The sequence below is a fragment of the Podarcis filfolensis genome (assembly GCF_964270895.1).
Source record: "Podarcis filfolensis genome assembly, chromosome: 4".
Taxonomy (NCBI): Eukaryota; Metazoa; Chordata; class Lepidosauria; order Squamata; family Lacertidae; genus Podarcis; species Podarcis filfolensis.
Genome location: NC_139607.1, coordinates 11,788,680 through 11,814,167, shown reverse-complemented (window position 1 = coordinate 11,814,167; position 25,488 = coordinate 11,788,680). Strand labels below are relative to the sequence as shown.

At 42.5% G+C, this 25,488-nt stretch overlaps 1 protein-coding gene across 2 annotated transcripts in view; it reads left to right on the top strand.

Annotated features, from left to right (window-relative positions):
• GPC6 (glypican 6) overlaps positions 1 to 25,488 on the top strand; it is a 792,386-nt gene that overhangs the window by 732,887 nt on the left and 34,011 nt on the right. The window contains exons 5-7 of one of the 2 annotated variants that reach the window (XM_083610747.1): positions 2,062 to 2,192; positions 8,068 to 8,211; positions 17,691 to 17,720. In XM_083610747.1, coding sequence (XP_083466873.1) covers positions 2,062 to 2,192; positions 8,068 to 8,211; positions 17,691 to 17,720 — 305 coding nt within the window. The remainder of the gene's footprint in view (positions 1 to 2,061; positions 2,193 to 8,067; positions 8,212 to 17,690; positions 17,721 to 25,488) is intronic. The other variant, XM_083610748.1, reaches the window with a different exon arrangement.

Below are 25,488 nucleotides of genomic sequence, written 5' to 3'. Positions count from 1 at the left end.
GGAGCCAGAATAGATCCTTTAGAATCCTTTAAGTCATCATTCCCTGCCCCAGAGGGATGTACCAGTCACCCCTCACAAATACATGCCAAGAAACCACAAACAACAGGCTGACACACATGGACCCATGTGGATATGCATTTATAGAGTAGACTGCGTCACCACCTAACAGTGATGCTTAGAGTTCCGTTAAGCAACAATATTGAGTTTTTCAGAACACCTCTCTGTCTTGTGGGCCACACCATCTTCAAAGCATTTACGCACACCTGGCTCATATATTCACAGATCCTCAACTATAATGACCATGCATTTCATCTGGGCTTTCAATTGCTTGGGAAGAGGGATTCTGCTCCCTATTGCTTCTAGTGCTGCCTTCTCAATCATTTCCAAGATGGCTGACAGAGGAAGGTGGGGTGGCTGCATTCTTTTCTGTGGCTGGCAAATAAGCAAAATCTGCATGACACCGATGAAGAAACAGCAGGTCTCTTCGCTTTATCATCCCTACCTGAAGTTGACAGGGGTTGACCTTCTTCATGCCAAACATCTGTTCTGTCATGGAGCTATGGCTTTTCCCTAACAGCTGGGGTCACTGTGCCAGGCTAGCGTTGGACATGGACTTGAGAGGCCAAAGAGAGGCCAAAGATCAGCCATGAAGATCCCTGGGTGGCTTTGAACCAGACACTCTGTTTTAGCCAACTTCCCAGGGTTGTCATGAAGATAAAATGCAATGATACATGTTCCACACTGAGCTCCTTGGAGAGTGGGAAGATGTCAGGGATTGGCTGGATGATCAGGAGTGGTGGGAGGCTTCAGCTGGAGAACCTTACTAGGGAAGCCCCAGAAGAGGAAGGCTCAGAGCCAAGGAAGTGGTGGTGGGACACTGAACAAGGTCAGAGGATGAAGGGGGCAGAATGGTTGGATGCTGAACAAGGAACAGCTGAGAGAGAGGGGGGGGGAGAAGAGGCAGAAAGCACTCAAGATGCAGGGCAGGCAGGAGGAGGTGGGAGCTGAGGCTGCAGCAGACTCTCAGGAGTCTGCCGGTCCTACTCTATTCAGCTCCTCTCCTCCCTTGTCTCCAAGGGCATGAAAGGCTTTGCGTGTAGTAGAGCAAAGAGCTCAGAGGGCTGGGGAAATAGCTGGATGGGGAGGAGACTTGGGGGGAAGTAGGAGGCACAGATTGTCCATTCTGCCAACTGCTTTACCGGGGCCAGTCTTGCCTGTAGGTTTCTCTGTTTGTATTGTGTTTTCTTGAAAAAAGAATTAGCTTCATTGCTCATCACTGAGTCTCCGTGGTGACCTGCAGCTGAACCAGCCCTGACGCATGTAAATGTAAAATAAAGGACTGCTACCCAAGCCAGTTCTGTTGAATTGGTACATGTAGTTGAAAACACACTTGTGTGATGATGATGATGATGATGGTGATGGTGATGATGATGATGGTGATGATGATGATGATGATGATGATGATGATAATAATAATAATAATAATAATAATAATAATAATAATAATAATTTATTTATACCTCACCCATCTGGCTGGGTTTCCCCAGCCACTCTGGGGGCTTCCAACAGAACACTAAAATACAATACAATGTCTTGTATTAACATAAGCATAACAAAGCTTTCTAGGTACACCTTTTATAATATATGTGAGTGAGTGAGTGAGTGAATGAGTGTATGAGAGAGAGAGAGAGAGAGAGAGAGAGAGAGAGAGAGAGAGAGAGAGACTGGCAGACAACTCTACTTTTTGGTACACCTGTTGGCTGAGTTTGCAGTACTCCTGTGTGTGTGTGTGTGTGTGTGTGTGTGTGTCCCTCCCTCCCTCTCCTCCTCTTTCTTTCTCCTGCTGGTGTCCGATTCAGGTGCTCTCGACTTTTTCTCCAGCTGAGTACTGACATATTTTAAGTGCTTATATAGGAAAGACACACCTGGTTTCCATTGTCTCTCTGTGAGACAATGGCAAGTTTCTGAAGTTGAATCATCTGTCAGGACTCTTTGTGTTCCATCATGTGAGGCTCCATAGTTACTTATTATCTGACGGCTGGCTGCTTTGTCTTTCAACAGATGCTATGCTTTTGGTAGCAGACAGATTAGAGGGACCATTCAACATTGAATCTGTTATGGATCCTATTGATGTCAAGATTTCCGAAGCCATCATGAACATGCAAGAAAACAGTGTACACGTGACAGCAAAGGTATCAAACACATTGTTGCTACTAAATGCCTCAGCGAGATAGCAAACTCTACCGTTGCTTCTTTAGAAATTTGGTTGTTTCTTTCCTTAAATATCCAGATGACCAACCACAAAACCAGGAAATCACCACTGACAGGGGGAAAAAGAGGGGAGATACTCCAGGTGCTTGCCATATGATTTATTCTATGAAATGAGATAGTAAAGTATAGAGTAAAACAAGGCTATTACATTAGTTGCTTTGCTATCCCATTTCTTATGTATGTTATTGGTATATTTATAGTGTGTTCCTCCTACTCCCCGAGGAAGGATTTGTTCTGAAATGTGTCAGGCTTGGAATAAGTGTTATTTTAAGCATCTGGAGCATTTTTCTCTATTTTTCCTGAAAGGTCTGGCCTGAAATCTGCTTTCTGAGCTTCTGAAGTCCTATGCAGGGGCTGGAATAAAGGCATGAAGAGGCTTGAACTCTCAGTAGGTCTTCAGCAGGCAATCAAGGGATCTCAAGCAGAAATCCTGCCTGTGCAATAAATCAAAGGAGGGAATGGCATGAAAAGGCCATCCACACCAACAGAGGAAATTTCATTACAGTGGTACCTTGGTTCTCAAACTTAATCCGTTCCGGAAGTCCGTTCCAAAACCAAAGTGCTCCAAAACCAAGGCGCGCCTTCCCATAGAAAGTAAGGCAAAATGGATTAATCCATTCCAGACTTTTCAAAGCAACCCCTAAAACAGCAATTTAACGTGAATTTTACTATCTAACGAGACCACTGATCCGTAAAGTGAAAGCAATAAATAATGTACTGCATTCACACAATCAATCAGACGGTAGCTGAACTGGGTTCCACACTGTCACAAAAACAAGAAAAAGCTGCCAAAACGCAAAACAAATAGCAAAAACAGACAGACCTCAGAACAGAAGTGTGGCACTCAAATCAGAAGCATAACACTCAAAACAGAGCATGTTCTGCTTCCGAGAAAGGTTTGCAAACCGGAACACACACTTCCGGGTTTGCAGGGTTTGGGTTCCAAGTTGTTTGAATACCAAGATGTTTGAGAACCAAGGTACCACTGTACAACAATAGTCAAGAGTGGGTCAATTTGTACTTCCAGATTCCCACAAAAGCTTTTGGACCATGCCTGTTCACTGGGCTAGAAAAAACAGAGGTTACAGTCTTGTTACATGTTGCTAGCTGTGGATTGCTCTTTCTTGTCCCACACTAGACCTTTGCCTTGCTCCTCCCATAATATAACTAGGAAATGTTGCAACAGGTCCCCAACTTTATTAAAACAGCCTTCAAAAACCAATTACCATATTTGTAACACTCCATCCAGACAGTTGAAGGGCATGCCCATGGGAGTTAGCCCATCTTACCATTGGTACTTTTTTTCCATTATAATTTTAATTGAATTCCTTTTTTTTTTTTACAAATTGACTTCAAATTAAAAACTTGATTCAGTTTGCATTTACACTGATTCACACTTTGCGAAGCATTACATGAACCAAAACGCACCGTTCTTCAAAATTTGCACTTCTCTGAATTTTGCAATTCAGTTCGGCCAACTAATGCATACAAAAATGCAGATACCAATGTAAAGTGTGCATAGAAATGCATGCATTCGTGAAAATAACATACAAAAATGAATTGCATTGGACAAACTGTGTATTAGGCAACTTTGCATGTGTCTTAGGAGAGATTTGCACTAAAATGATTTTTAAAAATGAGAGCTGTGGAGGGTGTTCCCACATTTCACACCATTGGTTTCTTAATATTTTGTAGGTTGGGAGAACCAGCTTTTACTTATCACTGCTGATTCACTTTCTAATGGCTGGGAACTAATTTTCTGTCCTATACTGTTTACCAATGTTTTTTAACTATATCCCAGTAGCTTGGTAATTTAGATGTGATTTTGTGATACAAAATCAGCCAGACACACCTTTTAGAATTAAATAAAAATAACAATATAGTCTTTATTTATTTGTAAACTATAAAGATATAAGGACTTGATGACTCTCAGGGTCTCTTATAACTTTACAATTCTGCAATTCTACTAGGGGTTTTTTTTAAAAAAAAAGTCAAATAAGAATCTCTCTCTTTATTTAATAAATTGTCCTAGCTAAAGAGCAGCTACTAATACAATAGTTGACATGGTACCAGAATCAATACAGCCAACCTGCACTGCTTTGCAAACACACCTTATAAACATATTTTGCACGGGAGGTGAGCTGAAGGGAGGGGGGAACAACAACATGAAGAGCAGGCTTAGAACTACATTTAACTGTATTTACAAAACTTGCAATCTCTCTTCTCCCTAGTTTTCTTACAAGTTCTTTAAGGCTTAGTTATAGATGATGTAATAAGGTTACTGTAGCTTTAAGTGACAGTTGCAGAGGCTTACATGATGGCTGATAAAACCTAGTTCCTAACCTTGTTTACCGTATTTTTCGCTCCGTAGGGCGCACTGGACCATAGGGCGCACCTAGTTTTTAGGGGGGGGAATCAAGGGGGGAAATCTTATTTTTTTTCCCAGCCCCAAAGAGCAGCGTACAGGCTGCACGCAACCTCTTCCTGCCGGAGGGGCTGCACGCGGCTATCCCTGAAGCCTGGAGAGCGAGAGGGGTCGGTGCGCACTGACGCCTCTCGCTCTCCAGGCTTCAGCGAAAGCAACGTGAAGCCTTTGGAGCACGGAGGGAGCGCTCCCTCTGCGCTTCGGAGGCTTAGCATTGCTATCGCTGAAGCCAAGGAGCCTGCATTCGCTCCATAGGACGCACACACATTTCCCCTCAATTTTTGGAGGGGGGGAAATGTGTCCTATAGAGCGAAAAATACAGTAATTTATATGCCATTTACCCATATTCAGTGCTTTTTTCGGGGAGGTACACAGGGATATGCATACCCCTAAACATTTTGTGAATCTTCGTACTTTTGTCCATTTACTGTATTTATTTTTCCCAATTTGAACTATAAAATGGAGATTTTCTTGAGTCAAAATGAGAGCACCCCTAAACATTTTTTTTAGAAAAAAGCACAGCCCATATTTACCCATATTCCTTCTTCCCTAGTCAATCTCACCACAAGGTCCTGTAGACTTGTTTTCTTTGAGCCAGGTTTGCATGAAGTTCTCACTGTGGTCAGTTCCAGAAGCTCCTTGTTGAATTCTCCTCACTGCTTAGCATCTTTATATGGCCTCACTGCCAATCTTCATCTTCAGGGCAGGCTGTAGCTTCAACTTTCTTCAGCCTATGTTGTGTCTTGCCCACCTTCCACCTACTTCTGCCCCAGACTTCTCTCTCAGCTTCTTAATCTCAGCCACTCTCAGTCTCACCCTCCGTCTTGTTCAGCATCTTTGGTCACTCAACAGTATGAATTATGTCATGGCCAGCCTATCCTTCGACAAGATTTGGGTGGCATTGATTTCTCCCCACTCATCAGACCACCTCAACTGTCCAATGAGTGACCAGGCATTTGAGCCCAAATGACCAATCAAAAGTTTATCAAAAAGGACTGAGTTTCCCCAGACCAGCCTGAGGTACTTACATGGCAGCCAACTGTCAGCTGTCAACAGATATTTAATATTTTAATCTAGCCCTTACAGGGCCTCCCACCATGTACAGTGGTACCTCGGGTTAAGTATTTAATTCGTTCCAGAGGTCCGTTCTTAACCTGAAATTGTTCTTAACCTGAAGCACCACTTTAGCTAATGGGGCCTCCTGCTGCTGCCATGCCACTGGAGCATGATTTCTGTTCTCATCCTGAAGCAAAGTTCTTAACCTGAAGCACTATTTCTGGGTTAGCGGAGTCTGTAACCTGAAGCGTATGTAACCTGAAGCGTATGTAACCTGAGGTACCACTGTACACACCCTTTTTCTAACTAAACCCAACTGTTTGCTTAAACAAATTTTAAAAGGTATTTTCTCCAAAAGGCCTTTTAAAAAGATGTGGGGAACTGAACTTATGTTCGGGGGGAAATGAGAAATTGAGAGAAACCAAAATTGACAGATTCGCCCATCCCTAAAGATGGAGGAGGGTTTGTTGAAACAGTTGGTGGTTTCCTTAAGAGCTGATAGCATGTGTTCCCCTCCTGGGCTTTTCTTCAGCAGCATTCACCCGAAGGTGCACAGATCTCCCCCAAACCCCACCATATATCAGGATGTGTCCATTCTGCTCTCCTGTCTACTTAGAAGAGCCCTAGGGCTGCAGACAATGCAGCTTTGTTTTATCAATGCAGAAATTTCCAGGTTTCAGCTTTCCACGTTGGCAAAACCTTTTCTGACAAGCTCATTGCTAGCTAGAACTCAGACGGAGGTCATTCACGTCCGCCTGAATCAAAGGCCCTTAACATCTAATATGGCATATGAATATGACAAATGGTTATTTATTTAGATCTGCATACCTGACCTGAATGGGGCTTATTCAGGTCCAATCTAGATTTCCTGTATGTTGACTACCTTTCAAAATATAACGTGGAAAGTGATTAAACGAAGCATCCGCTGCGCTCAATTTTAAAACCATTCAGGAGCATGACATTATATTCTTCAGCCTCCAAATACGCTATTTTATTCTGGCAGAACTCTGTCTTTATTCTGACACATCACTAAGTAGAATCAATGAGATCAATTTCCTCCTTTTCATTTTTAACCCCATTGCCTCCCCCACTTATTACACGAGCCATATTGAGGCTGCTGTCACACAATCACCTTTGCAATATGTCCACTCCTTCTGCATTGTTTTCACCTTCAGTTTATGTAGATTGTGTTGCTCATAATTCTTTGGTGCACACTTGAATGCAAGAGACTGGTCCTTACATCTTCTTATCCAAAGACAAGCCTGCTCCCCTTGATCTAGCAGTTGCTTACTGCACCACTGTATAGCTTTTCTCCGTTTGGTGGGTCTCAGAAAACACACCAGGAAGCCTTGATGCAAATGCCTCTTCACCAAACACAAATAAGGCTTAAACAGATGGGAGCTGGAGCGGTAGTGGCTAAGTTTTAAAAAGAACTCCATTTAGTTCCAAAAACAAGATACACTCCTTTAAGAAAATAACACCTGAAACAGAACACTTGCCAGTGCAGTCCATTCACACATTTGGCTGCCAGTTAGGTGTAGAAAAATCAAGCAAATTGCTTAAGTAAGTCAGTGAATCACCTGAGCAATTTGAGCCATAATTTCATGGGTTTTGATTTTTACCTCAAATGTTGTCCTTTCATTGAGGTTGCTTTTTGTTCATTGAAAAAAATAGGTAGCCAATGAGTAAAAGCGATGTTTTCAAGGCTGTTTGATAATTATGTTGGAATGTACTTAGACTCTCTAAGACTTAAAATTTAAGACTTAAATGTACACACTTGAAGAAACTACTCAGTCTTTGAGCAGTTCCACCGAAGAAAGAAAGAAAGAAAGAAAGAAAGAAAGAAAGAAAGAAAGAAAGAAAGAACCCCGAGAAGGTCTTGAAAGGGAGAACTATATGATCCTTGAGATGGTCCATGCTCTGGTAATTTTTGTTCATGGTTTTGAGTAGCACGTTGGGGGGGAAATAGTCAAAAAACAAAGGTGTTGATTAGTGTCACTGAAAGCCAACATAGAGCCATTCAAGTATTCTGAACTCAGACCTTCATATTGCATGTGTGAGGTATTTGTTTTGATACAGGTGACACAGCTTGAAATCCAGTTCATGTAACTTGGTGCTTAGACAATAAAATTCACAAGTATAACACATCGAGTCAGTAACAAAAAATCTGCTTATTCAATTGTTGATGATGCTGTTGATCGACCACTTTGACCAGGTTATCAGATTTATCCATGTGAAATTGAGACCCAGGAAGAAGATGCTGCTAGATTCAATTCTTAGTGAACCTTTGGAGTAATTTAGCATGGTCCTTGCAGGTCTTTCAAGGATGTGGACAGCCTAAACCAGCTCCAGCTTTAAGATCCTCCCGCTCTGTTCCGGATACCTTTAATACCCGCTTTCGACCCTATAATCCTGAGGAAAGACCAACAACAGCTGCTGGTACAAGTTTGGACAGACTGGTAAGTAATAACTGTGGTAAAGTGATCTCAATTGTTATGAAAAGGAAGGGATTTTATTTTGAAAGTTGACCTTCTCCACACTCTTAGATGCTCATACCTCTTGCATGACACCACCAGATAAAAATGTCTAACAGTACAATGAACAGCTATTTCACTCTGAAAAGAAAGAATAGCAAAAGAGTTGAATTATTTGGGCAGTGAAAAACTAACAATACTGGAAGTAACAATGATCTTTCCTGCAGACCACTAGAACACCGTACGTATGTGTCATGTGTGACCCTTCAAAGCATTTCCCTTGGGAAAGCTTTTCTCTCCTTTTCCTTCAGAATGACTTATTCTTGAGTGAGGTGCCACACAATGGTAGGAAAAGTTTGTGTTAGTTGGGGAAGTTTTGTAGGCCAGAGACTTAAATATTGCTTATTCTTGAGGTAAGTGGTTCAGTGAATCTACCTAAAATGTTAGAAAAACAACCTACCTCAGATATTCATTTAAATCTTAAATGAAGGACATAAAAAGCTAGCTTTTCAAAGTGTGGACCTATAAAACAATTCTGACCTGTGTGTCTTCATGCATTATAGCAGTTTTCTAATTTTACAAATTGCAAATCATTAAAAAATATAGGGAGGAAAGAATTTGGGTCAGCTAGAACTTAACAGATAATTGATCTTTTCTCATTCACCTCTTAATCTTGGTTATGTATGTGGCTTCACCATATGGCTATACATGGCCAAAGCAGCTGGCTAGTAACAACAAAACCTTGCTCTCATGATGTGAACAATTATCACCCAACAAAACAAATGTTTTCTTAAAAACTAGGGATGTTGCAGAATTATGCTGAAGACTTGCCTGCTTGCTTACTCAACACTCTTCCTAGAACCGGATGAATCTACTGAGCTCTAGCCTAACAGAATGTGAGAATGGCCTTTTGAGGGTCACAAGTGCACTATAGCCATTTGACATCCTTCCCCATGTTGTCTTTTCCACTTCTGACTATGGGGGTGGAAAGGAGAAGCACATGGGAGTATGGGTGCTCAGTCTTACTTCCAGTGAGACAGTAGGGTATGTAGGGTGAGGAGAACCATCTTTCCAACACCAGTGCCATTGTTGCTTACCTGGATGGCGATGGACGGGCCAAGATGGCAGCAAGGTCAGGACCACTGGCTTAGTAGCAGTGGTACCCCCAGCATATGAACTTCTCCTGCAATGAGATGTAAATCCCCATTCACATTCCAGTACAACATATCACATATAAATACTAGCACTGGATTGACTTTGCCCTTCCTGTCGTCTCCCTGCATGTGCTTCGTGGCATAGGAACCAACTCCTAGTGGTTGAGGTCCCTTCAGCCGCCCCCTAATAAAATATTTGAGGAGACTGGAGGGCCCCAAAGTTGACATGCATTGACATTCAAATGAGGGGGTGCCGCATCTAGTGATCGATTATGCAGGGCGGGGCTTACGTAGGTCCCCACAATATTTTATTCAAGTTGGCACTCCTGATTGGTGGTTGTTTGCTGATTCTGAATGTGGTGTTATCAAAGACGAGGGGAGTTCCCCATTGTCACCACCCCAGAAATATCAGGCCAGAAACCTTTGGGGAATGTCATGAAACATTTTTGGATAGGTAGAAAGACCCACTTTTGCCCCAGATTTCTAAGAGTAGGATACTACAAAGTCAAGACCAAATCTGAAGCTTGCCACCTTTCATGACATCTTTCATGGCATTCCTAATAAAAACACAGTCACATTTCAGATACTTACAGGTAATTATATAAGATATGCATGTGTAGTTTCCATTACATTTAGAAAGCTCCCTGCTGCTTACATGGACTTCTCAGGAGTTTCCAGTTGTCTATCATCCAGATAAGGAGCTCTCAGCTGTCTTACATCTAGGCCCTGATCAGGTCCATGCCTGCTTAGTTTCAACAATGCTTATAGCATAAGGTGCTCTCAGCTCCTTCACTGTCAGTTCTGATTATGTAACTGAGTAGGGATGCTACATACTCTATTCCCTGCATTGTTTTCAGTGAAATGTGCCTCTTTGGACCCACATTCTGACCCAACTCTTTGAGAACAGATTGCTGGATGTAATAGGAACAACTACTATAAATGACAATCGCTTTTTTTAGTTCACTTTTTATGCTATCCTTTACTGATACTTAACAGAATTCAACCACTCTGTTCTGTCCAACAGAATGACAGATGCTGACACCCAAGACACAATATTAAGATACTAAAAACATTGCCTGCTATTTGGTCCACTTCACCCACATTCATCCCATTTCAGAGCAGCAGGAAGAAGATAGACTGGGATCTCCTGACTGTAAACCAGCAAGAGTTTCTGACTCCCAATACAATTGCCCCCCAAAATCCCCAGAACATTCTTTCCTCCTTTCCCCCTCTGAAATTAAGACAGCTTATGGGGAAATCAGAGTAGATTTGCATGTGAGCTAAATTTTTGGTATTGAAAACAAATCTGTAGACTGACCAAGTATTTACCTTGTCCTACAATTCTATGTCAGCTTTCCTGTTTTGTGCATGGGTCCAGTTAGTAGACCTCAGACTTCTTTTGGGGCAGAGAGTAGATCTGCCAAGCCTACAATTTGACTCCATCCTTCCCTTTCTTTGGGTCTCCCTTGCGTTTTCCCTGCAATAGGCTGCTGCTACTCAACCAACCACATCTTCCCTGGGCCCTGTTAAACTTTTACTACCCTATTAAAATATTGCTGGGCTCCACTGACCCAGCTTGCCTCCCTGCAATATCACCTTTCAAGCCTCTCTTCATGTGCTACAGAAATGCAATACATCATAAGAACTACCTTCCATAGAATTCTGCAATAAGAAAAGTCCTCATGTCTCCAAATGAAGAATCACGAGTGGTCACCTAGTGGAAAGACCGCTCCAGGCATCCAGTGTTAAAGGATTGTGCTTCTCCCTTGTATGGGAGAGAGTTCTTCTCGCTGCCTAGCTATATTTTCTGAAACATGTTGCCTGTGGTAGGTACTGTCAGAAAGGGATGCGGGTGACACTGTGGTCTAAACCACTGAGCCTCTTGGGCTTGCGGATTGGAAGGTTGGTAGTTTGAATACCCATGATGAGGTGAGCTCCCATTAGTCTGTCTCAGCTCCTGCCAACCTAGAAGTTCAAAAGCATGCCAGGGCAAGTAGGTACTGCTGCGGCGTGAAGGTAAACGGCATTTCCATGCGCTCTGACTTCTGTCACGATGTTCCGTTGCATCAGAAGCAGTTTAGTTCCTGGACATTTCACCATCTATTGATCCCTGTGCCACCACTTTATTTCTCGCTGCCACCACCCAGGCCCTACCTGGTACAATACTGAGTCCAGTCAGGGTTAAATTGGAACATAATCTTTTGTTTATTTATTGCAGTTTAACAAGTGTGTGGTTTCATAAACGGTCCATAACAATCATGGGCTGCCTATCCAGACCTATAACTTCCGCTACCTGCTCTCACTCACTAAACCACCTCTCAGATATTTACTTGTCTTCCTAGCCCCTAACTGTTCCTGACTCAGCTTATTTCACTACGCTAACTCAACCTACCCACAAACTCTATCCCAATTCACTCCCACTCCAACCAACCACCCAACTCCCAACTAACTCCTCCCTGAGCTGGTTTTATAGTCCCTCTGACTCCACCCCCCAGGTCCTGATTGAGTAACCTGTTTAACTATTTCACCTCCAGTACTCTCATATGTTAACGTCACAGCCACATGACCCGGAAAGCTGTCTGTGGACAAACACCAGCTCCCTTGGCCTGAAAGCGAGATGAGCGCCACAACCCCATAGTCACCTTTGACTAGACTTAACCATCCAGGGGTCCTTTACCTTTTTTTTCTGTCAGAAAGCTGAGAGATGGGGATCCAAGAGACTCTGTCTAGGGGATCTATGCTTATTTACTTGGAAGAAATACCCCCAGATAGTTCATTCCAGCCCTGCACAGAAAAGCAGCAAGGAAAAAGACTATTATAGCAGTAGCAGAAGCCAGCAGATCAGGGATGCTCAAACTGTGACCCTCCTGATGGAGTTAGACTCCAGCTCCTGTCAGCCTCAGCCATCATGACGAATAGTCAGGGATTATGGGAGAAGCAGGCCAACAACCTCTGGAGAACAACAGTTTCCTCCTCCCAGATTTACTGGATGCTGCTACTAGCAAACCAATCTTCATAGTATGAACTCCAAATGGCAAATCTATGCTGCAGATTTAAAACATTCCCACAGATTTGCCATGCATCTCACTAGTCATAATATATTACTCTTAAGATGAAATGGCGAGAACAGCTTTTCAACGGAGAAATCCATTTCTGTCCATGAGAAAATTGAACGCGCCCAAAACTGAAACAAGTAATCCTGAGCCTGTCAAATTAAAGTGCAATCACTTCAACTCCCAATTAACTTTACAATACACTCATTTTTACAGCTCCTCTCATAATTAAATAAGCACTTATTGTTGTTAAGTGTCCATATGCATAATGCATCTTCGCTCGCTAAACTTTAATTAAGGAATTCATGTTTCAAACGAGTTGGGACACAAAACTTATTTCACAACTACATTAAGCATATGAATCAGTGTTCTTGTTATCAATGCCTTCAACCATCGGGTACTTTTCTTTTGTCCCCTCAGACCAAAAAAAAAAAGTTTTTTTGACACTCCCTTCTTCTCAAAAATGACACTTTACGTGCAAAATATAAAAGTGATGCTGTTATGTGTGGTACATAAAAGCAGCTCTTGACTTTCATTGTGAAAGTCTGCATATTTTACCCTCTCTCTTTTTTTAGTGTTTTCTAACTCTGCAGCCTATTCAAAGAGTTTCAACAGACAAAGCTGCAATAACATTTTATTACAAATGTACAAATATGAAAGGGATTCGTAACACTTACATGTCTTAGCTATCGGTATTCATTTACACTTAAAAAAAATCAGAAGAAGCATGTTGCTGAGGTTATTGGTTGTCACGCACAATCATTTTGAGAATTAAAAATATAGAATCACAGAGGTGGAGAAGTCTTGAGGCCATCAAGTACAACCCCCTGCTTAATGCAGAAAATTCAGTGCCAGAGCATCTGGTCTCTTCTGAGAGAGGAAGAGTGGGTTATGAATTTAATAAAATCAATCAATCAATCGAACCCCAAGAGATGGCTGTCCAGCCTCCGGTTGAGATCTCTATATTATTTTTTGCTGCTGCTACTACTACAGCTACTACTACTACTATTATTATTATACCACCTTTCCTTTTAAAAAGAAATGCCAGGGTGGTTCACAAACAAATAAAACCAATAGTAAAATGACCATAATAAAACTAATTAAAAACACAGCTGCTGTAGTTAAAATACATAGTAAAACGGCTACATTAAAGCATCCACAATTAGCATATGTAGGATAAACAAGCCAATCAGGGGAATGCTTTCAAGAAATGTTTTCAAGAGCCGGCGGAATGCCAATGCTGATGGGGCTTCCAGGTTTTCATCAGGGTAGGGATTCCACAGCACTGGTGCTATCAGTGAAAAAGGCCCATCTATCTATCTATTACCTATCTGTCTACACATGCACACACATATTGAAATTTGAATTTGTGAAAACAACAAACCTCTTGGTCTTTTCCAAGACTTGCAATGATAATGGATGCAGTAATGCCCATGATTAATAAATCTTTCAGACTTCTAAGCTTAGAAGCACATAGGTGGCCACTGTTGAGAAAACCTTTCTCACTCCCTCTAGTTGGGGACATGGAATTTTCAATTTGAGGTGGATAAATTAAATTAGGTTTACAAATTTTTGTTTCTTATTGTGAATTAGGAGGATTCTTAGAGTGGGGGCAATGGCAAAATAATGATGATAGTGGTTATGAATATAATACTGTTGAATACATCTGAAATCCTGGGCTTTCAAACCCATATATATATATATATATATATATATATATATATAACCTTCCGGGATGTGTCTTTACTGGTGAAATAATGAACATCTGGCAGCTCTAATACAGAAGTCTAATCTTTCCAATCAACTTGGCAGAAAATGGGTAGAAGAATAAGCTGCCAGGTCCATAGGGTCTGACTTTTCAATTTGATGAATCTAGAAAAATTGTGCTTATCCACACTTAGCCAATACGGATACCGGTGTGCATCTGAATGTGCAGTTGTAATCATACCGTAGTGCTAATTTCACCCCATGGAACTGACTTCAGGTGCCTATGGATGCTTCCACATCGGTACTTAATACATTAAGAATAGGGAACCCATGGCAAAATGATGTTGTACTACAACTCCTATAAACCCTAATGGGATTCAGTCACCCCAATGGATGGGGCTGGGCTGGTAGGAATCTGCGTCCGAAAACATCTGGAGAGCCACCAATTCCCCAACTCATTGGGGCAGCATTGGGGCCATTAAGTTGGATCCACACATAGACTTAGAGGAGACTCACTGATTGTAGTGTTAATTAGTCCCATTGACTTTAATGGTTCTACTCATTAAATAAAACTTCCTGGAGTCTTAATCAAGGGCAGAAAATGCAACTAGCACAGTACAGTAGTATTTATTTTACACAGCGAATTTCTTCTATTCATCCCCTGCCCCCTTTCATTTACAACCATAAATAAGCTGTAAAATGATTTGCCATGTCCCCACCGGAGACATTTTCTTTAAAAAAGAAAAGAAAACCCTTTAAAGATGGGTTTATTCTTCATTCTACAATAGGAATAGGTATTTTTAAATGTGAAAAACACTATTGTATAGACCAAGTGCAATATCTTCTTTGTGTATTTTACCAGGCAGGAGTCAGCTTAACCACTGTAAATTCATAAGACAGGCTGACAAAATGGGGGATAAGTGACGGCTTGAAGCTGTGCTACTTACCAGCAGCTTGACTCCAGGATCATTTTAGAACAACTCATGTCTGTCTTTCCTAAGGATTTGCAGGAGCTATATTGGGCGGCTGGTCCTAGGTGTCTGAAAGGCAAGCAAATCTCAGCATAAATAAGGCAATCTGCTCTATGCATTCCCATTAACTTGCAGCGACAAATTTAGCTTTGTGTGACTCTGCCAGATTCTTTTCTGCATTTCTGCAGAAACAGCAGGCAAATAACCAAGCTCCCCGCTTAGCCATATGCTACAGCTAATGGTTATTTCTTCCCCCCACCCTCCCTGGGTAGCTTATGAATGGGAAAGCCATGTGTCGCTATTCATCTTTATTTATTTATTTTAGTTATATATTTATAGGACTTGTAAACTGAGCCTTCATCCCCAAATGGATTTCGGAGCAGTAGACATTTAAAATCTAATAATAATAATAATAATAATAATAATAATAATACAACAAAGCCAATGTTAAACATCAATATCATAAAAGTGAGAGGAATAAAACCAGTCAACCAGCTGAAAATATAATAATTTAAAGTTAGGCAAATAGAAAGGTGCCAAAAGGAACACATTGTCGGCACCAGGATTGCCATTCTCAAGTGGGCATTCCAAAGCTGGGATGCTACCACAGAGAAAGCGCTCTTTTCTGCATATGTATAACACACTTCTCCAATAGCTGGAACATGGGAAAGTGCCTCCTCTGATTATCTTAATGCATGGCCAGCTTGATATGGGAGGAGGTGCTCCTTCAGATATTTGGGGCCCAAGCTCTTTAAGGCCCAAACCAGCACCTTGACATTGAACAGGAAGCAAGTATGGTTCCCTCAGAACGGATGTGGTTTGGCTCCATGAAGAAAAACCATCTGGGATTCTGTACAAGTTGAAGATTTCAAACGGCAGCCCCACATATCGCACGTTATAATAATTCAACCAGGAGATTACCAGAAAATAGTTTACTGTAGCCAAGCTATCCTTATCCAGGAAAGGTCACCACTGACCAATGAAGCAAAGCTGGTCAAAGGTGCTGTGAGCCACTTGGGGTTCCAGTGACAATGCTGGATCAAGCTATTTATCTGATCCTTTGCAGGAGTGCAACCCCATCAAGAAAAGTTAACACAGCAACTTTCCAGACCAGGAAACTATCGACCCACAGTGCTTGTCTCCTCAAGATTCAGCTTCAAATTACTGGTCCTCATCAAGTCCAGATAGTAATTCAGTACCTCCATAGCCTCACCTGACTTTGATGACAAAGTGAAATAGGGTTAGGTGTCATCTAGATACAAATGACACCTCCCTCCAAATTTGTAAGGCACCTCACTCAGAAACTTCACTTCAGGTTTCATTTAGCTGTCGTGATCAAATGAGCAATCTTCTGGAATCCACAAAGAATGTCCTCTGTGCTTTCGAGACTTCAAGAATCAAGAAGCTCAAATGTCAAAGTCCCAGTAGTGCCCACTTCCAAAACCTTCACAAATCACAGTGAATAGACCAAACCCTGAATCTCCCAGATTAATATTTAGACATTCAATGCAGTTGGTCCCAGGACGCAGCATAATCCAAAAAGCTGAACCTAAGCAAGTCCTGATCTGGTCCATAAATGAATCGGAGACCACTTGAGAATTCTAAGTCTGCCACCTTGCCCTTCATTGTGAAAGAAAGATGGAATATAAACGTCACACTAATGATTGTGATTTCACCTTTGAGTAGCAGCACAGGACAATCTGAACTGGTTCCAACTGGTGAGAAAGAAAGAGACAGACAGAGCGTTACCTGAAGCAGAACAAAACAACAAAACAATTGATTGCAACTAAGCCAGAATAGGACCAAAATAAACGCAAGGGCTTTGGAAGAAAACTGCCTTTGAGGCCTCCCTGATAATATACGGCCAAATTGTTTTATATTGATTTATCATAACACACTCCAATACCAGGCAGCATGGAGTGGTTAAAATGAAGTGAGAGACACCCCTGCCATCATCAAAGCATCAGTCTTTGTCAGAATGTCACCTTTTAAAGAGAAGAGAGAGAGCAAAATGGTCACCTGTGTTTATGGTGCACAAAAGTTCAGAAACCCTGATGTATCTTCACTGTAGTCTGAGTTTCTAAAAGTGCATGCATCTCCTTATACATTAATTCACTGCCCCAATTTTACTTCCATTAAGGTCTTAAGCAGGAAGTGTCTGATATTATTATTGTGGAAATATGTCCCTTTCTGTTTAGCAGAAGAGACTTTGATAACTTTGGTAGGAACCGGGGATAGGTGAGTGGTGGGACACAGAGATTAATGGCAGAAGAGAGAAATTATGAATTCTGTTATTACATTCCTGAGAGTTTGTATTCTGAAGTTTTTAGCATTAGCCCTATAGAAAAGTTAAAACATGCACTCAATTAAAAATAGAACAAAATAAAAGCTAAATGTGATACAGAGGTGGTTTGGGGCTAATTGGATATGTGTATATTGTCAGCCATAATTAAATAAGTCCCATTCACTGTAGTTTGCCAATACTGATACACTATCTTCTTTGCAGCTGTCTTCTCTCTATAACCTAACACTTTGTCTTGAATTATTTTCTTTTCTTTTCTCTCTCTTTTGCTTCCCAGAGGACTATCTGGAGGACAATGCAACATGGTGTAAGCTCTGGTATTCTTATTCTTGACTTTCATATCCATTCGCCTGTTTCTGATTTTGCTGTGCAAACTCCATCTAGTATCATCTGTGTCACGTTCCCTTGGCTTTCCTGCAAAATGAGTTCATTTCCAGTTTTCAGAAATCTCAGTGTTTGGAACACGTGATTCGGGTTCTTTTCATCACCCCTCATTTCCCAGAGTGGTTTTCATCTAAGTCAGTGTTTCCCAAACTTCTAATGACCGAAATAATGTGTTGTTTTTTCTTCTGCCTTAAAATTCAAATGACACACCAGTCATACAGCTGTACAGATTTCCTTTTAGACTGCGTTATTAGTCCTCTTGAGCACCCACCTAAATGCAATGCCATCCAAACAATTGTGTTAATGGCTTTAAAAAAATAAATTGTGGACAAGGAGCCTCTGAATCTGATTGGGACTCTGGTGTGGGGAATAGGGGGGCTTTAACCCTTTGGCCACCGCAGTGGTTGCAAATCTCCCTGTATGGAATGTCCTATTTCCAAAGCCATTTGTGTAATTGCTCATCTCGTTTGGCCCTCAGGTGTCTCCATCCTCTGCATGAATCTGCATTTGCTTCAATCCATTCTAATTGTTGCAGACTCTACTCTTTAAATGATCTGGAAAGGACTGCATGAAGTAAAACTTAGTTTCAGCAAGGCCCCAGTGTAAAATTTCATATTTTAGGATAGTGGGTAGATAGTTCAATTGGAGAGATATAAGATTCAGTAAACTTCAAAGGTACATGCCCTCCCACAAGCTACATTTAATTTATTGTAAAAAGGGAGGGAAATAATAGAAATATATCTTATGTTATTTTTAATGCATCTTAAAAAACTATAGCAATGGAATCAACACGGTACTTATTTCACAATGGGATTTGTACCTTTGACTTGCATACCTAGTGCACAAGCTCATTTAATTTATTGTTTGAAGCAATCGTTTCTCTGTTCGTATAACCAGTGTTTATTTCTGAGCTGGACGGGGGGGGGGGGGGGGAAATAGGTCGTGGTAAGAATGAACTCTGAAATACAGGCAATTTCTTACTTTCCATAAGGACTCAATCAGCGAATGCCAGAGCAAGATATTCATACATTTATTTATGTGTCATGTACTTCTGAAAAGTGATTTCACAGCTCCTGTGCTACCTTTTCCTGACTACTGCTTTTCTTGTTTTACCAAGGGTTGTGGAATAGAATCTATCCATCTCATAGTCTGGGCGCCACCCAGGAAAACATAGTATATCCTCTGGTTAGGCTTATGCAGTCAAGCAACTTTCATAACAGGGACGTGGGTGGCGCTGTGGGTTAAACCACAGAGCCTAGGACTTGCCGATCAGAAGGTTGGAGGTTCGAATCCCTGCAATGGGGTGAGCTCCTGTTGCTCGGTCCCAGCTCCTGCCAACCTAGCAGTTCGAAAGCATGTCAAAGTGCAAGTAGATAAATAGGTACTGCTCCGGCGGGAAGGTAAACGGCGTTTCCGTGCACTGCTCTGGTTCGCCAGAAGTGGCTTAGTCATGCTGGCCACATGACCCGGAAGCTGTACGCCAGCTCCATCGGCCAGTAAAGCGAGATGAGCGCCACAACCCCCGAGTCGGTCACGACTGGACCTAATGGTCAGGGGTCCCTTTACCTTTACCTTTTAACTTTCATAACAGGAAAGTCCAAGGGGGAACTATGGCGGTGCTTAATTTCAAAAACTGGTTTAGTTGATGTCAGACTCCAGAACTTCTCACAGCTGCTTGGTGGGTCAGGGAAGAGCTATGACAGAGGAATTCCTTAATGTCATCCACTTAAGCTGGCCATTTCTCTTTCTGTTGCATCACCAAGCCAGGAGGAAGCGCATTGTGTTTGAAGGAGGGATGAATTTGAATCAGCTGCCTGGGGCACATCAGCACACTTGTCTCAATAGAATACATTTAATCAGTCTGCAGTCACCATAATCCTCCAGCCAGATTTCATTTACAGTTAGCTGGTGTATTGCAATGTAGCCCCCTCCCCCAAAAAAGAGGATTTTTCTCTAGCATCGCCGCTTAAACCTGCAGACATACAGTATGTCTGAGTCAGGAAGTATATTAATACTCTAAATATACAATTTGTCTCTCAAGCATTCACAGAATATAAAGTAGAATAAATTCATATTTAATGAATGCAAATGACGTCGAGTATCTTTAACACCACAGGACGGATACAGCCTTTTCTGCAATTCTTCTTCATGGGCATATGTAGATGTGAATACGGAATACTTAGATGTGACAACAGAATATGTTAAAGGGGCAAGACCTCGTATGGTCTCAGTCACACCTCCAAGTCAGAAAATAACAGGTTGATAAGAAGCCAATGATGTAAATGTGCCAATATTTTCACACTGCTGGGTTGCTAAGCTGCTGCAGGTGCCATTTCCTCATGCATAAAATGGAACATATCGTGGATGAGATCACAACAGAGGATCTGATCTCAGTCAAAGCATACAGTTTCCATTTAGCAACCTCTGCCTGTCTGTCTGTTCTCTCTGTAAGAGACAGTGATGGAGTTGAACGCCTTTAGAAATGTTCTTCGTAAAAGGGAGCAGCTGTGGTCATCCTTAATCAGGGGTGTAGCACATCTTCTTGAATGTGAAGAGTGATCCCTAATCTTAATCATGTTCTTCCCTGCAACATAGTCTCTCACTGTGCTATTCCAGAGAAAAACTGATGTTGATAGAACACGGTTTGCCCATTCAAATGAGCCGTGGGCAAATGTGGGGTTTCAATCCTGGCCTCCCAAACAGAAGAACAAAACTGGCCTACTGTGCTGGTCCCGGGGGGGTTACCATGAGGCGTGGTCAGAGTCCGGTCCTGGGTCAAGGGTCTGGAGACTGTCCACCAAGGGCGAAGCAGGGTCCAAACAAGAAGCCGAGCGTGGTCGGGAACTCCGGAAAAACAGGTCTGGGTGCTGGCAGAAACAGGTTTCCAATGACGTTGCTCCCGCAACCTGGGACTGGCCTTTATCTCCTCTGGGGCCTAGGGCAGTCCCGGCCCACAGGTGACTCGCCTCTCCTGGCCTTAAGGCGAGCACTCCTCCTGATAGAACTTAGTTCCCTCTGCCTCTCTGCCCTGAGCCTCTGCAGCTCAGGAGAGGCTGGAGGGTTACTGGACCCAGGGGGAGACTCACCTTCCCCTGACAGGGCTGGGAGAGGAGCACCTGTAGGCAATGGGTCCTCAATCACCCCCGGAGCCAGAGTGGATTCATCTGGTGTCTGCTCCTGAGGATCCAACACAGGTGAGGGCCCTTCAGATTCAAGGCCCTGCCCCGGCTCAGCCGGCCCTGGAGGCGGGGACTCCTGTGCAGGCTGGGATTCCTCCGGTTCAACCTCTGAATCAGATTCCCAGGCCATCACACCTACTAGAATTCCAGCAACCATCTACTTTTGTCAAACGGCTACTTTGACTGGGAGCAGAGCCGTCTTTCCCATTGGGTTTACTGGTCCATTGCGCCAGGGCGCCGGCCTCTCGGGGCACCCCAGCGAGTGGGGGAGCTGTGCAGCTTTGCTGGCAGCCTCCCCTTTCCCTCCTGCATGCCTGCCAGCTGTGCGCTGTCAACCATATGGCTGGCAGCAGGCAGCTTCCTTCCCAAGCCCCCGCAGGAGGAGAGCAATCCCTGCAGAGGCTTGGGGAAAGGTTGACAACTCTGGGAAATGGGGCGATTTCTATCATATGTGGTGGTTGTGTGAGCCTACCAAAAAATTATGGGAATCTATTTACAATGAAATAAAAAAAATCCTCAAATATACCTTTATAAAAAAAACCCGAAGCCTTTCTGCTGGGGATAATTGGGGAGGAAATCAAAAAGGAAGACCAAACACTCTTTCAGTATGCGACAGTGGCTGCCAGAACTCTAATAGCGCAGAATTGGAAGACATCAAAAATCCCAACTATAAACGAATGGCAAACCAAACTATTTGACTATTTAGAACTGGCAAAAATGACACAGAAAATAAGAAATCAAAAAGACATAAAGTTTAATAAAGAATGGAATAAATTCATGACATAGATGGAAAAAGAGGTAAAAAATCTAAAAATCACAGTAGGTGTGACGTAACACTTGTGACGTAAAGAGTCTTTTGAGGAAAAGAAACTGCAGATAAAAAATCATATAATATATTCTGAAACCGAGATGAAGGGAAGTCAATTAATGTTGTGTGTTATTTAGTTATTTAGTTAATGTAAGTTAGTTAGTTGGTGTTTTATGTAAGGTGATGTTTTTTCTTTTGTTTTTTTTATTATTATTATTTCTTTTATTTATGTACTCCTTTTTTGTATGTATGTGTTATGTATGCTTATTTCTTCACTTGTTTTAATGTTGGATGTAGCAAAATGAATTAAAACCAATAAAAAAAAAAGGAAATGGGGCATGGGGCACTGGAGGGATCTTTGCACCACGGTGCCAGATATGCTTAAGACGGCCCTGACTGGGAGGTAGGAAGTGGTGAGCCAGCACTGCAGTTCTCCTCGGCCCACACTCTCTGCCACAGCTGCCACTCTCTTGTCAGAAATCACACTGCGGCATTAAGCACTAACTGCAGTTTCTGGACCAAGGCCAAAGGAATGTCATTGGAATTCTACTCAATATTGATCCAGAGTAGATTCCAATGTATCGTTAGCAGAGTAAAAACTTAAACACATTGCAGGATTCCCAAACAGTGGACCAGATGCAATTAATATTTCATCCAGCAGAGCTTTACTGCTACTGAAGGCAAAATGAGCGTAATGATCACAAATCCAATACAGTGGTGCCCCGCAAGACGAATGCCTTGCTAAACGAAAAACCCGCAAGACGAAAGGGTTTTCCGATTTTTTAGCGGCTTCGCAAGACGAATTTCCCTATGGGCTTGCTTCGCAAGACGAAAGCCCATAGGGAAATCTCCGGGGACAGCGGGGAAGCGCAGCGCGCCTTCTCCTCTGTTCCCGGACCTGTCCTGAAGACTTGCGGTGGGAGGAAGGTTTTCCTCCCCACCGCCAACATTCAGAAGGCTGTTCTGAAGGCTGGCGGTGGGAAGAAAAGCCCTTCTCCCGCCACCAGCCTTCAGAAGAGTTCACCCAGGGCTGCCTAGGCTGCGGATAGCAGCCTGCTGCCCCGCGCAAGGGGCGCTCTTAAGGAGAGCGCCCCTCACGCGGGGCAGACATTCGCAGCTTGGGGAGCCCTGCGGGGAACTCCTGCAGGGCTCCCCAAGCTGCGAATGTCTGCCCCGCGCGAGGGGCGCTCTGAAGCAGAGCGCCCCTCGCGCGGGGCAGCAGGATGCTATCTGCAGCCTAGGCAGCCCTGGGGGAACTCTTCTGAAGGCTGGCGGCGGGAGAAGGGCTTTTCTTCCCACCGCCAGCCTTCAGAAGGCTGTTCTGAAGGCTGGCGGTGGGGAGAAAAGTCCTTCTCCCCCCGCCAGCCTTCAGAAGAGGTCTGGGGACAGACTGTCCCCGGACCTGGTCTGAGGGCGGTCTCCATAGGAACGCATTAATTGATTTTCAATGCATTCCTATGGGAAACCGTGCTTCGCAAGACGAAAAACTCGCAAGAAGAAAAAACTTGCGGAACGAATTAATTTCGTCTTGCGAGGCACCACTGTATATTCAAGATTGGCACTGTCCATAAGAAATCCAGTTGCAGACAGACTTAACTTAAAGTTACAATAACTTATATTAAGTCTAAAACTTAGCACTAAGCATACAGAACACCACACCAGAAGGAAAAGAGATAGAAAGAGAAAGTGAGTGAAACCCAGGCTCCTCCTGGCCTATTATTATAGTCAGCATGACCTTGACAGAAAGAGATAAGAGAACCATTTAAACCAGCTGTACTCAGCTTCTCTGAAGGAGTAACCCAAACACCATGAACTATCTGCTTGTTTCTTTCGCACAGAGAAGCTTCCAGAAGCTTTCAGAACCCTCTTGAATTAATTAGAATAGGAAAGATCTCTACACATCAGATCAATACTTTCTGTACAAAGAAATCCAAACTGACAAGGACGCCCCACGGAGAGTTCATTACGGTAAACCAGTCTTGAAATCACCAATGCCTGGACCACTGTGGTCTACAAATGGCCTCAGCAGATTAAAAACAACAACAACAGCAACGCCTGGTTTGAAGCATGAGGGCAAGGGGTTCGGAAACCCATTTCCCTTTGTGCCTGATACCTATCTCAAATTGTAAATTTGGTGGCACCAGGTCCAGTGTCTAAAATAAACAACAATCACAGAGGTTTGTGTGATGCTCAGTTCCTCCATAAGAGAATGTCTCACAGATGAAGGCTGAACATTACCCTTATTTCCCAAGATTCTGACAACTGCAGATAGCAATGTTAAAAGTCGAGCTGAATCCTTCAAGAGAAAGTTTACCGTTTGATATCAATGGAGAAGGATGTCCCAGCAATATTAGATTAGATGCTGGATTCCACACACCCCCCAACTCATAACTTATTACTAGATTCAGTTGACAAGGAGTTAGATAACAATGGCTTTCGAAATCCTGCATAGACATGCATGCACGCACACCTTTTTAAACTGCAATATTATTCCAAAAAGCAGCCAACTACGTTCACATTATACTAATTCTGATGCTTTGCTGCTGTTTAGCATATGAAGGCGCTGAACTACTTCACCACAACACTACTTAAATTCTGATGTTTCATAAGAACCGCTGTCCAAAAGAAACTGGTCGTTCAGCTGGCGATTTTTAGCAATATTCTACTGTAATAACAACCATGACTCTCTGGAGCTAGCTTTCCTCACAGCCTTCTTCTTTGGTTAAAGAAAAAAATTGCTGATCGTAAAATAACTCCTATATAAATCTCTTCCATAGAGGAACCTGTTACTCCCGGTTTAGTTCTCTTCGGTTCTGGTAGGTTTTCAGTTCGGTAATAGTAATTATAAACAATGAATACATGAAACAACTGAATAGACTGCCCAACAGTGAGGAAACTTGAGCCTTTGAAAACAAAAGCTATGGTGATAATTGACCTTTTCTGTAAAATGGTAACAAGGGAAAAGGCTCTCCCCTAAGCTACTATTCATTCAGTAAATTTTCGAGCATACAGTACTCCATCTTCATTCTGAAGTCCTCCCTGGGGAGGACTGTACCACCTCTTCTTCTTAATGTCTGAATTGGCTTCACAATTCTTATTGTTGGTTTAGTATGAGCATAGCAAATGTTTCAGAATTCTTTTATTTAACCTCATTCTAGATCAGCAAAATTGGAAGCAGTGACTTCCCTCCGACAGAGGGAAAGCAGAGAATGACACTGGCGACTCACACTCGGTTGGGAATGTAAATCTCATTTGACAACGCTGATGTAGTGTGTGTCGAAATCATTCCAGGAAGAAGTCACTTGAGAACCGGGGTGAATATGATAAGTGAAATTAAATCTCTTTGCTGCAGTCTGAATTTATCGCAGACAAAGAAGGCCAGAGCTGCAAATGGAAAACCCTGGTTCATCTATCCTCTTGATACTAGTTCTCCCAAACCATTTTCAGCTTTTTGGTTTTAACAGATGCACTGCTTGAGTAGTCATAACAGAAATGCGCTGCGGAAGATTTTGCCTTTGACAGACACAGTCATAACAGGAAGTTGGTTTACAGCAAATGAAAAGTGATTTCCCAAGCCAAACATATAGCCCCTAATACATTTCTCTTTGGCTCGTAATGGACATTTGACACTTTATGGACTTCTAGGGATGTTACTAGTGCTTAGAGAAAAAAGTCAGATACTGAAACTAAAGGGATTTATTTAC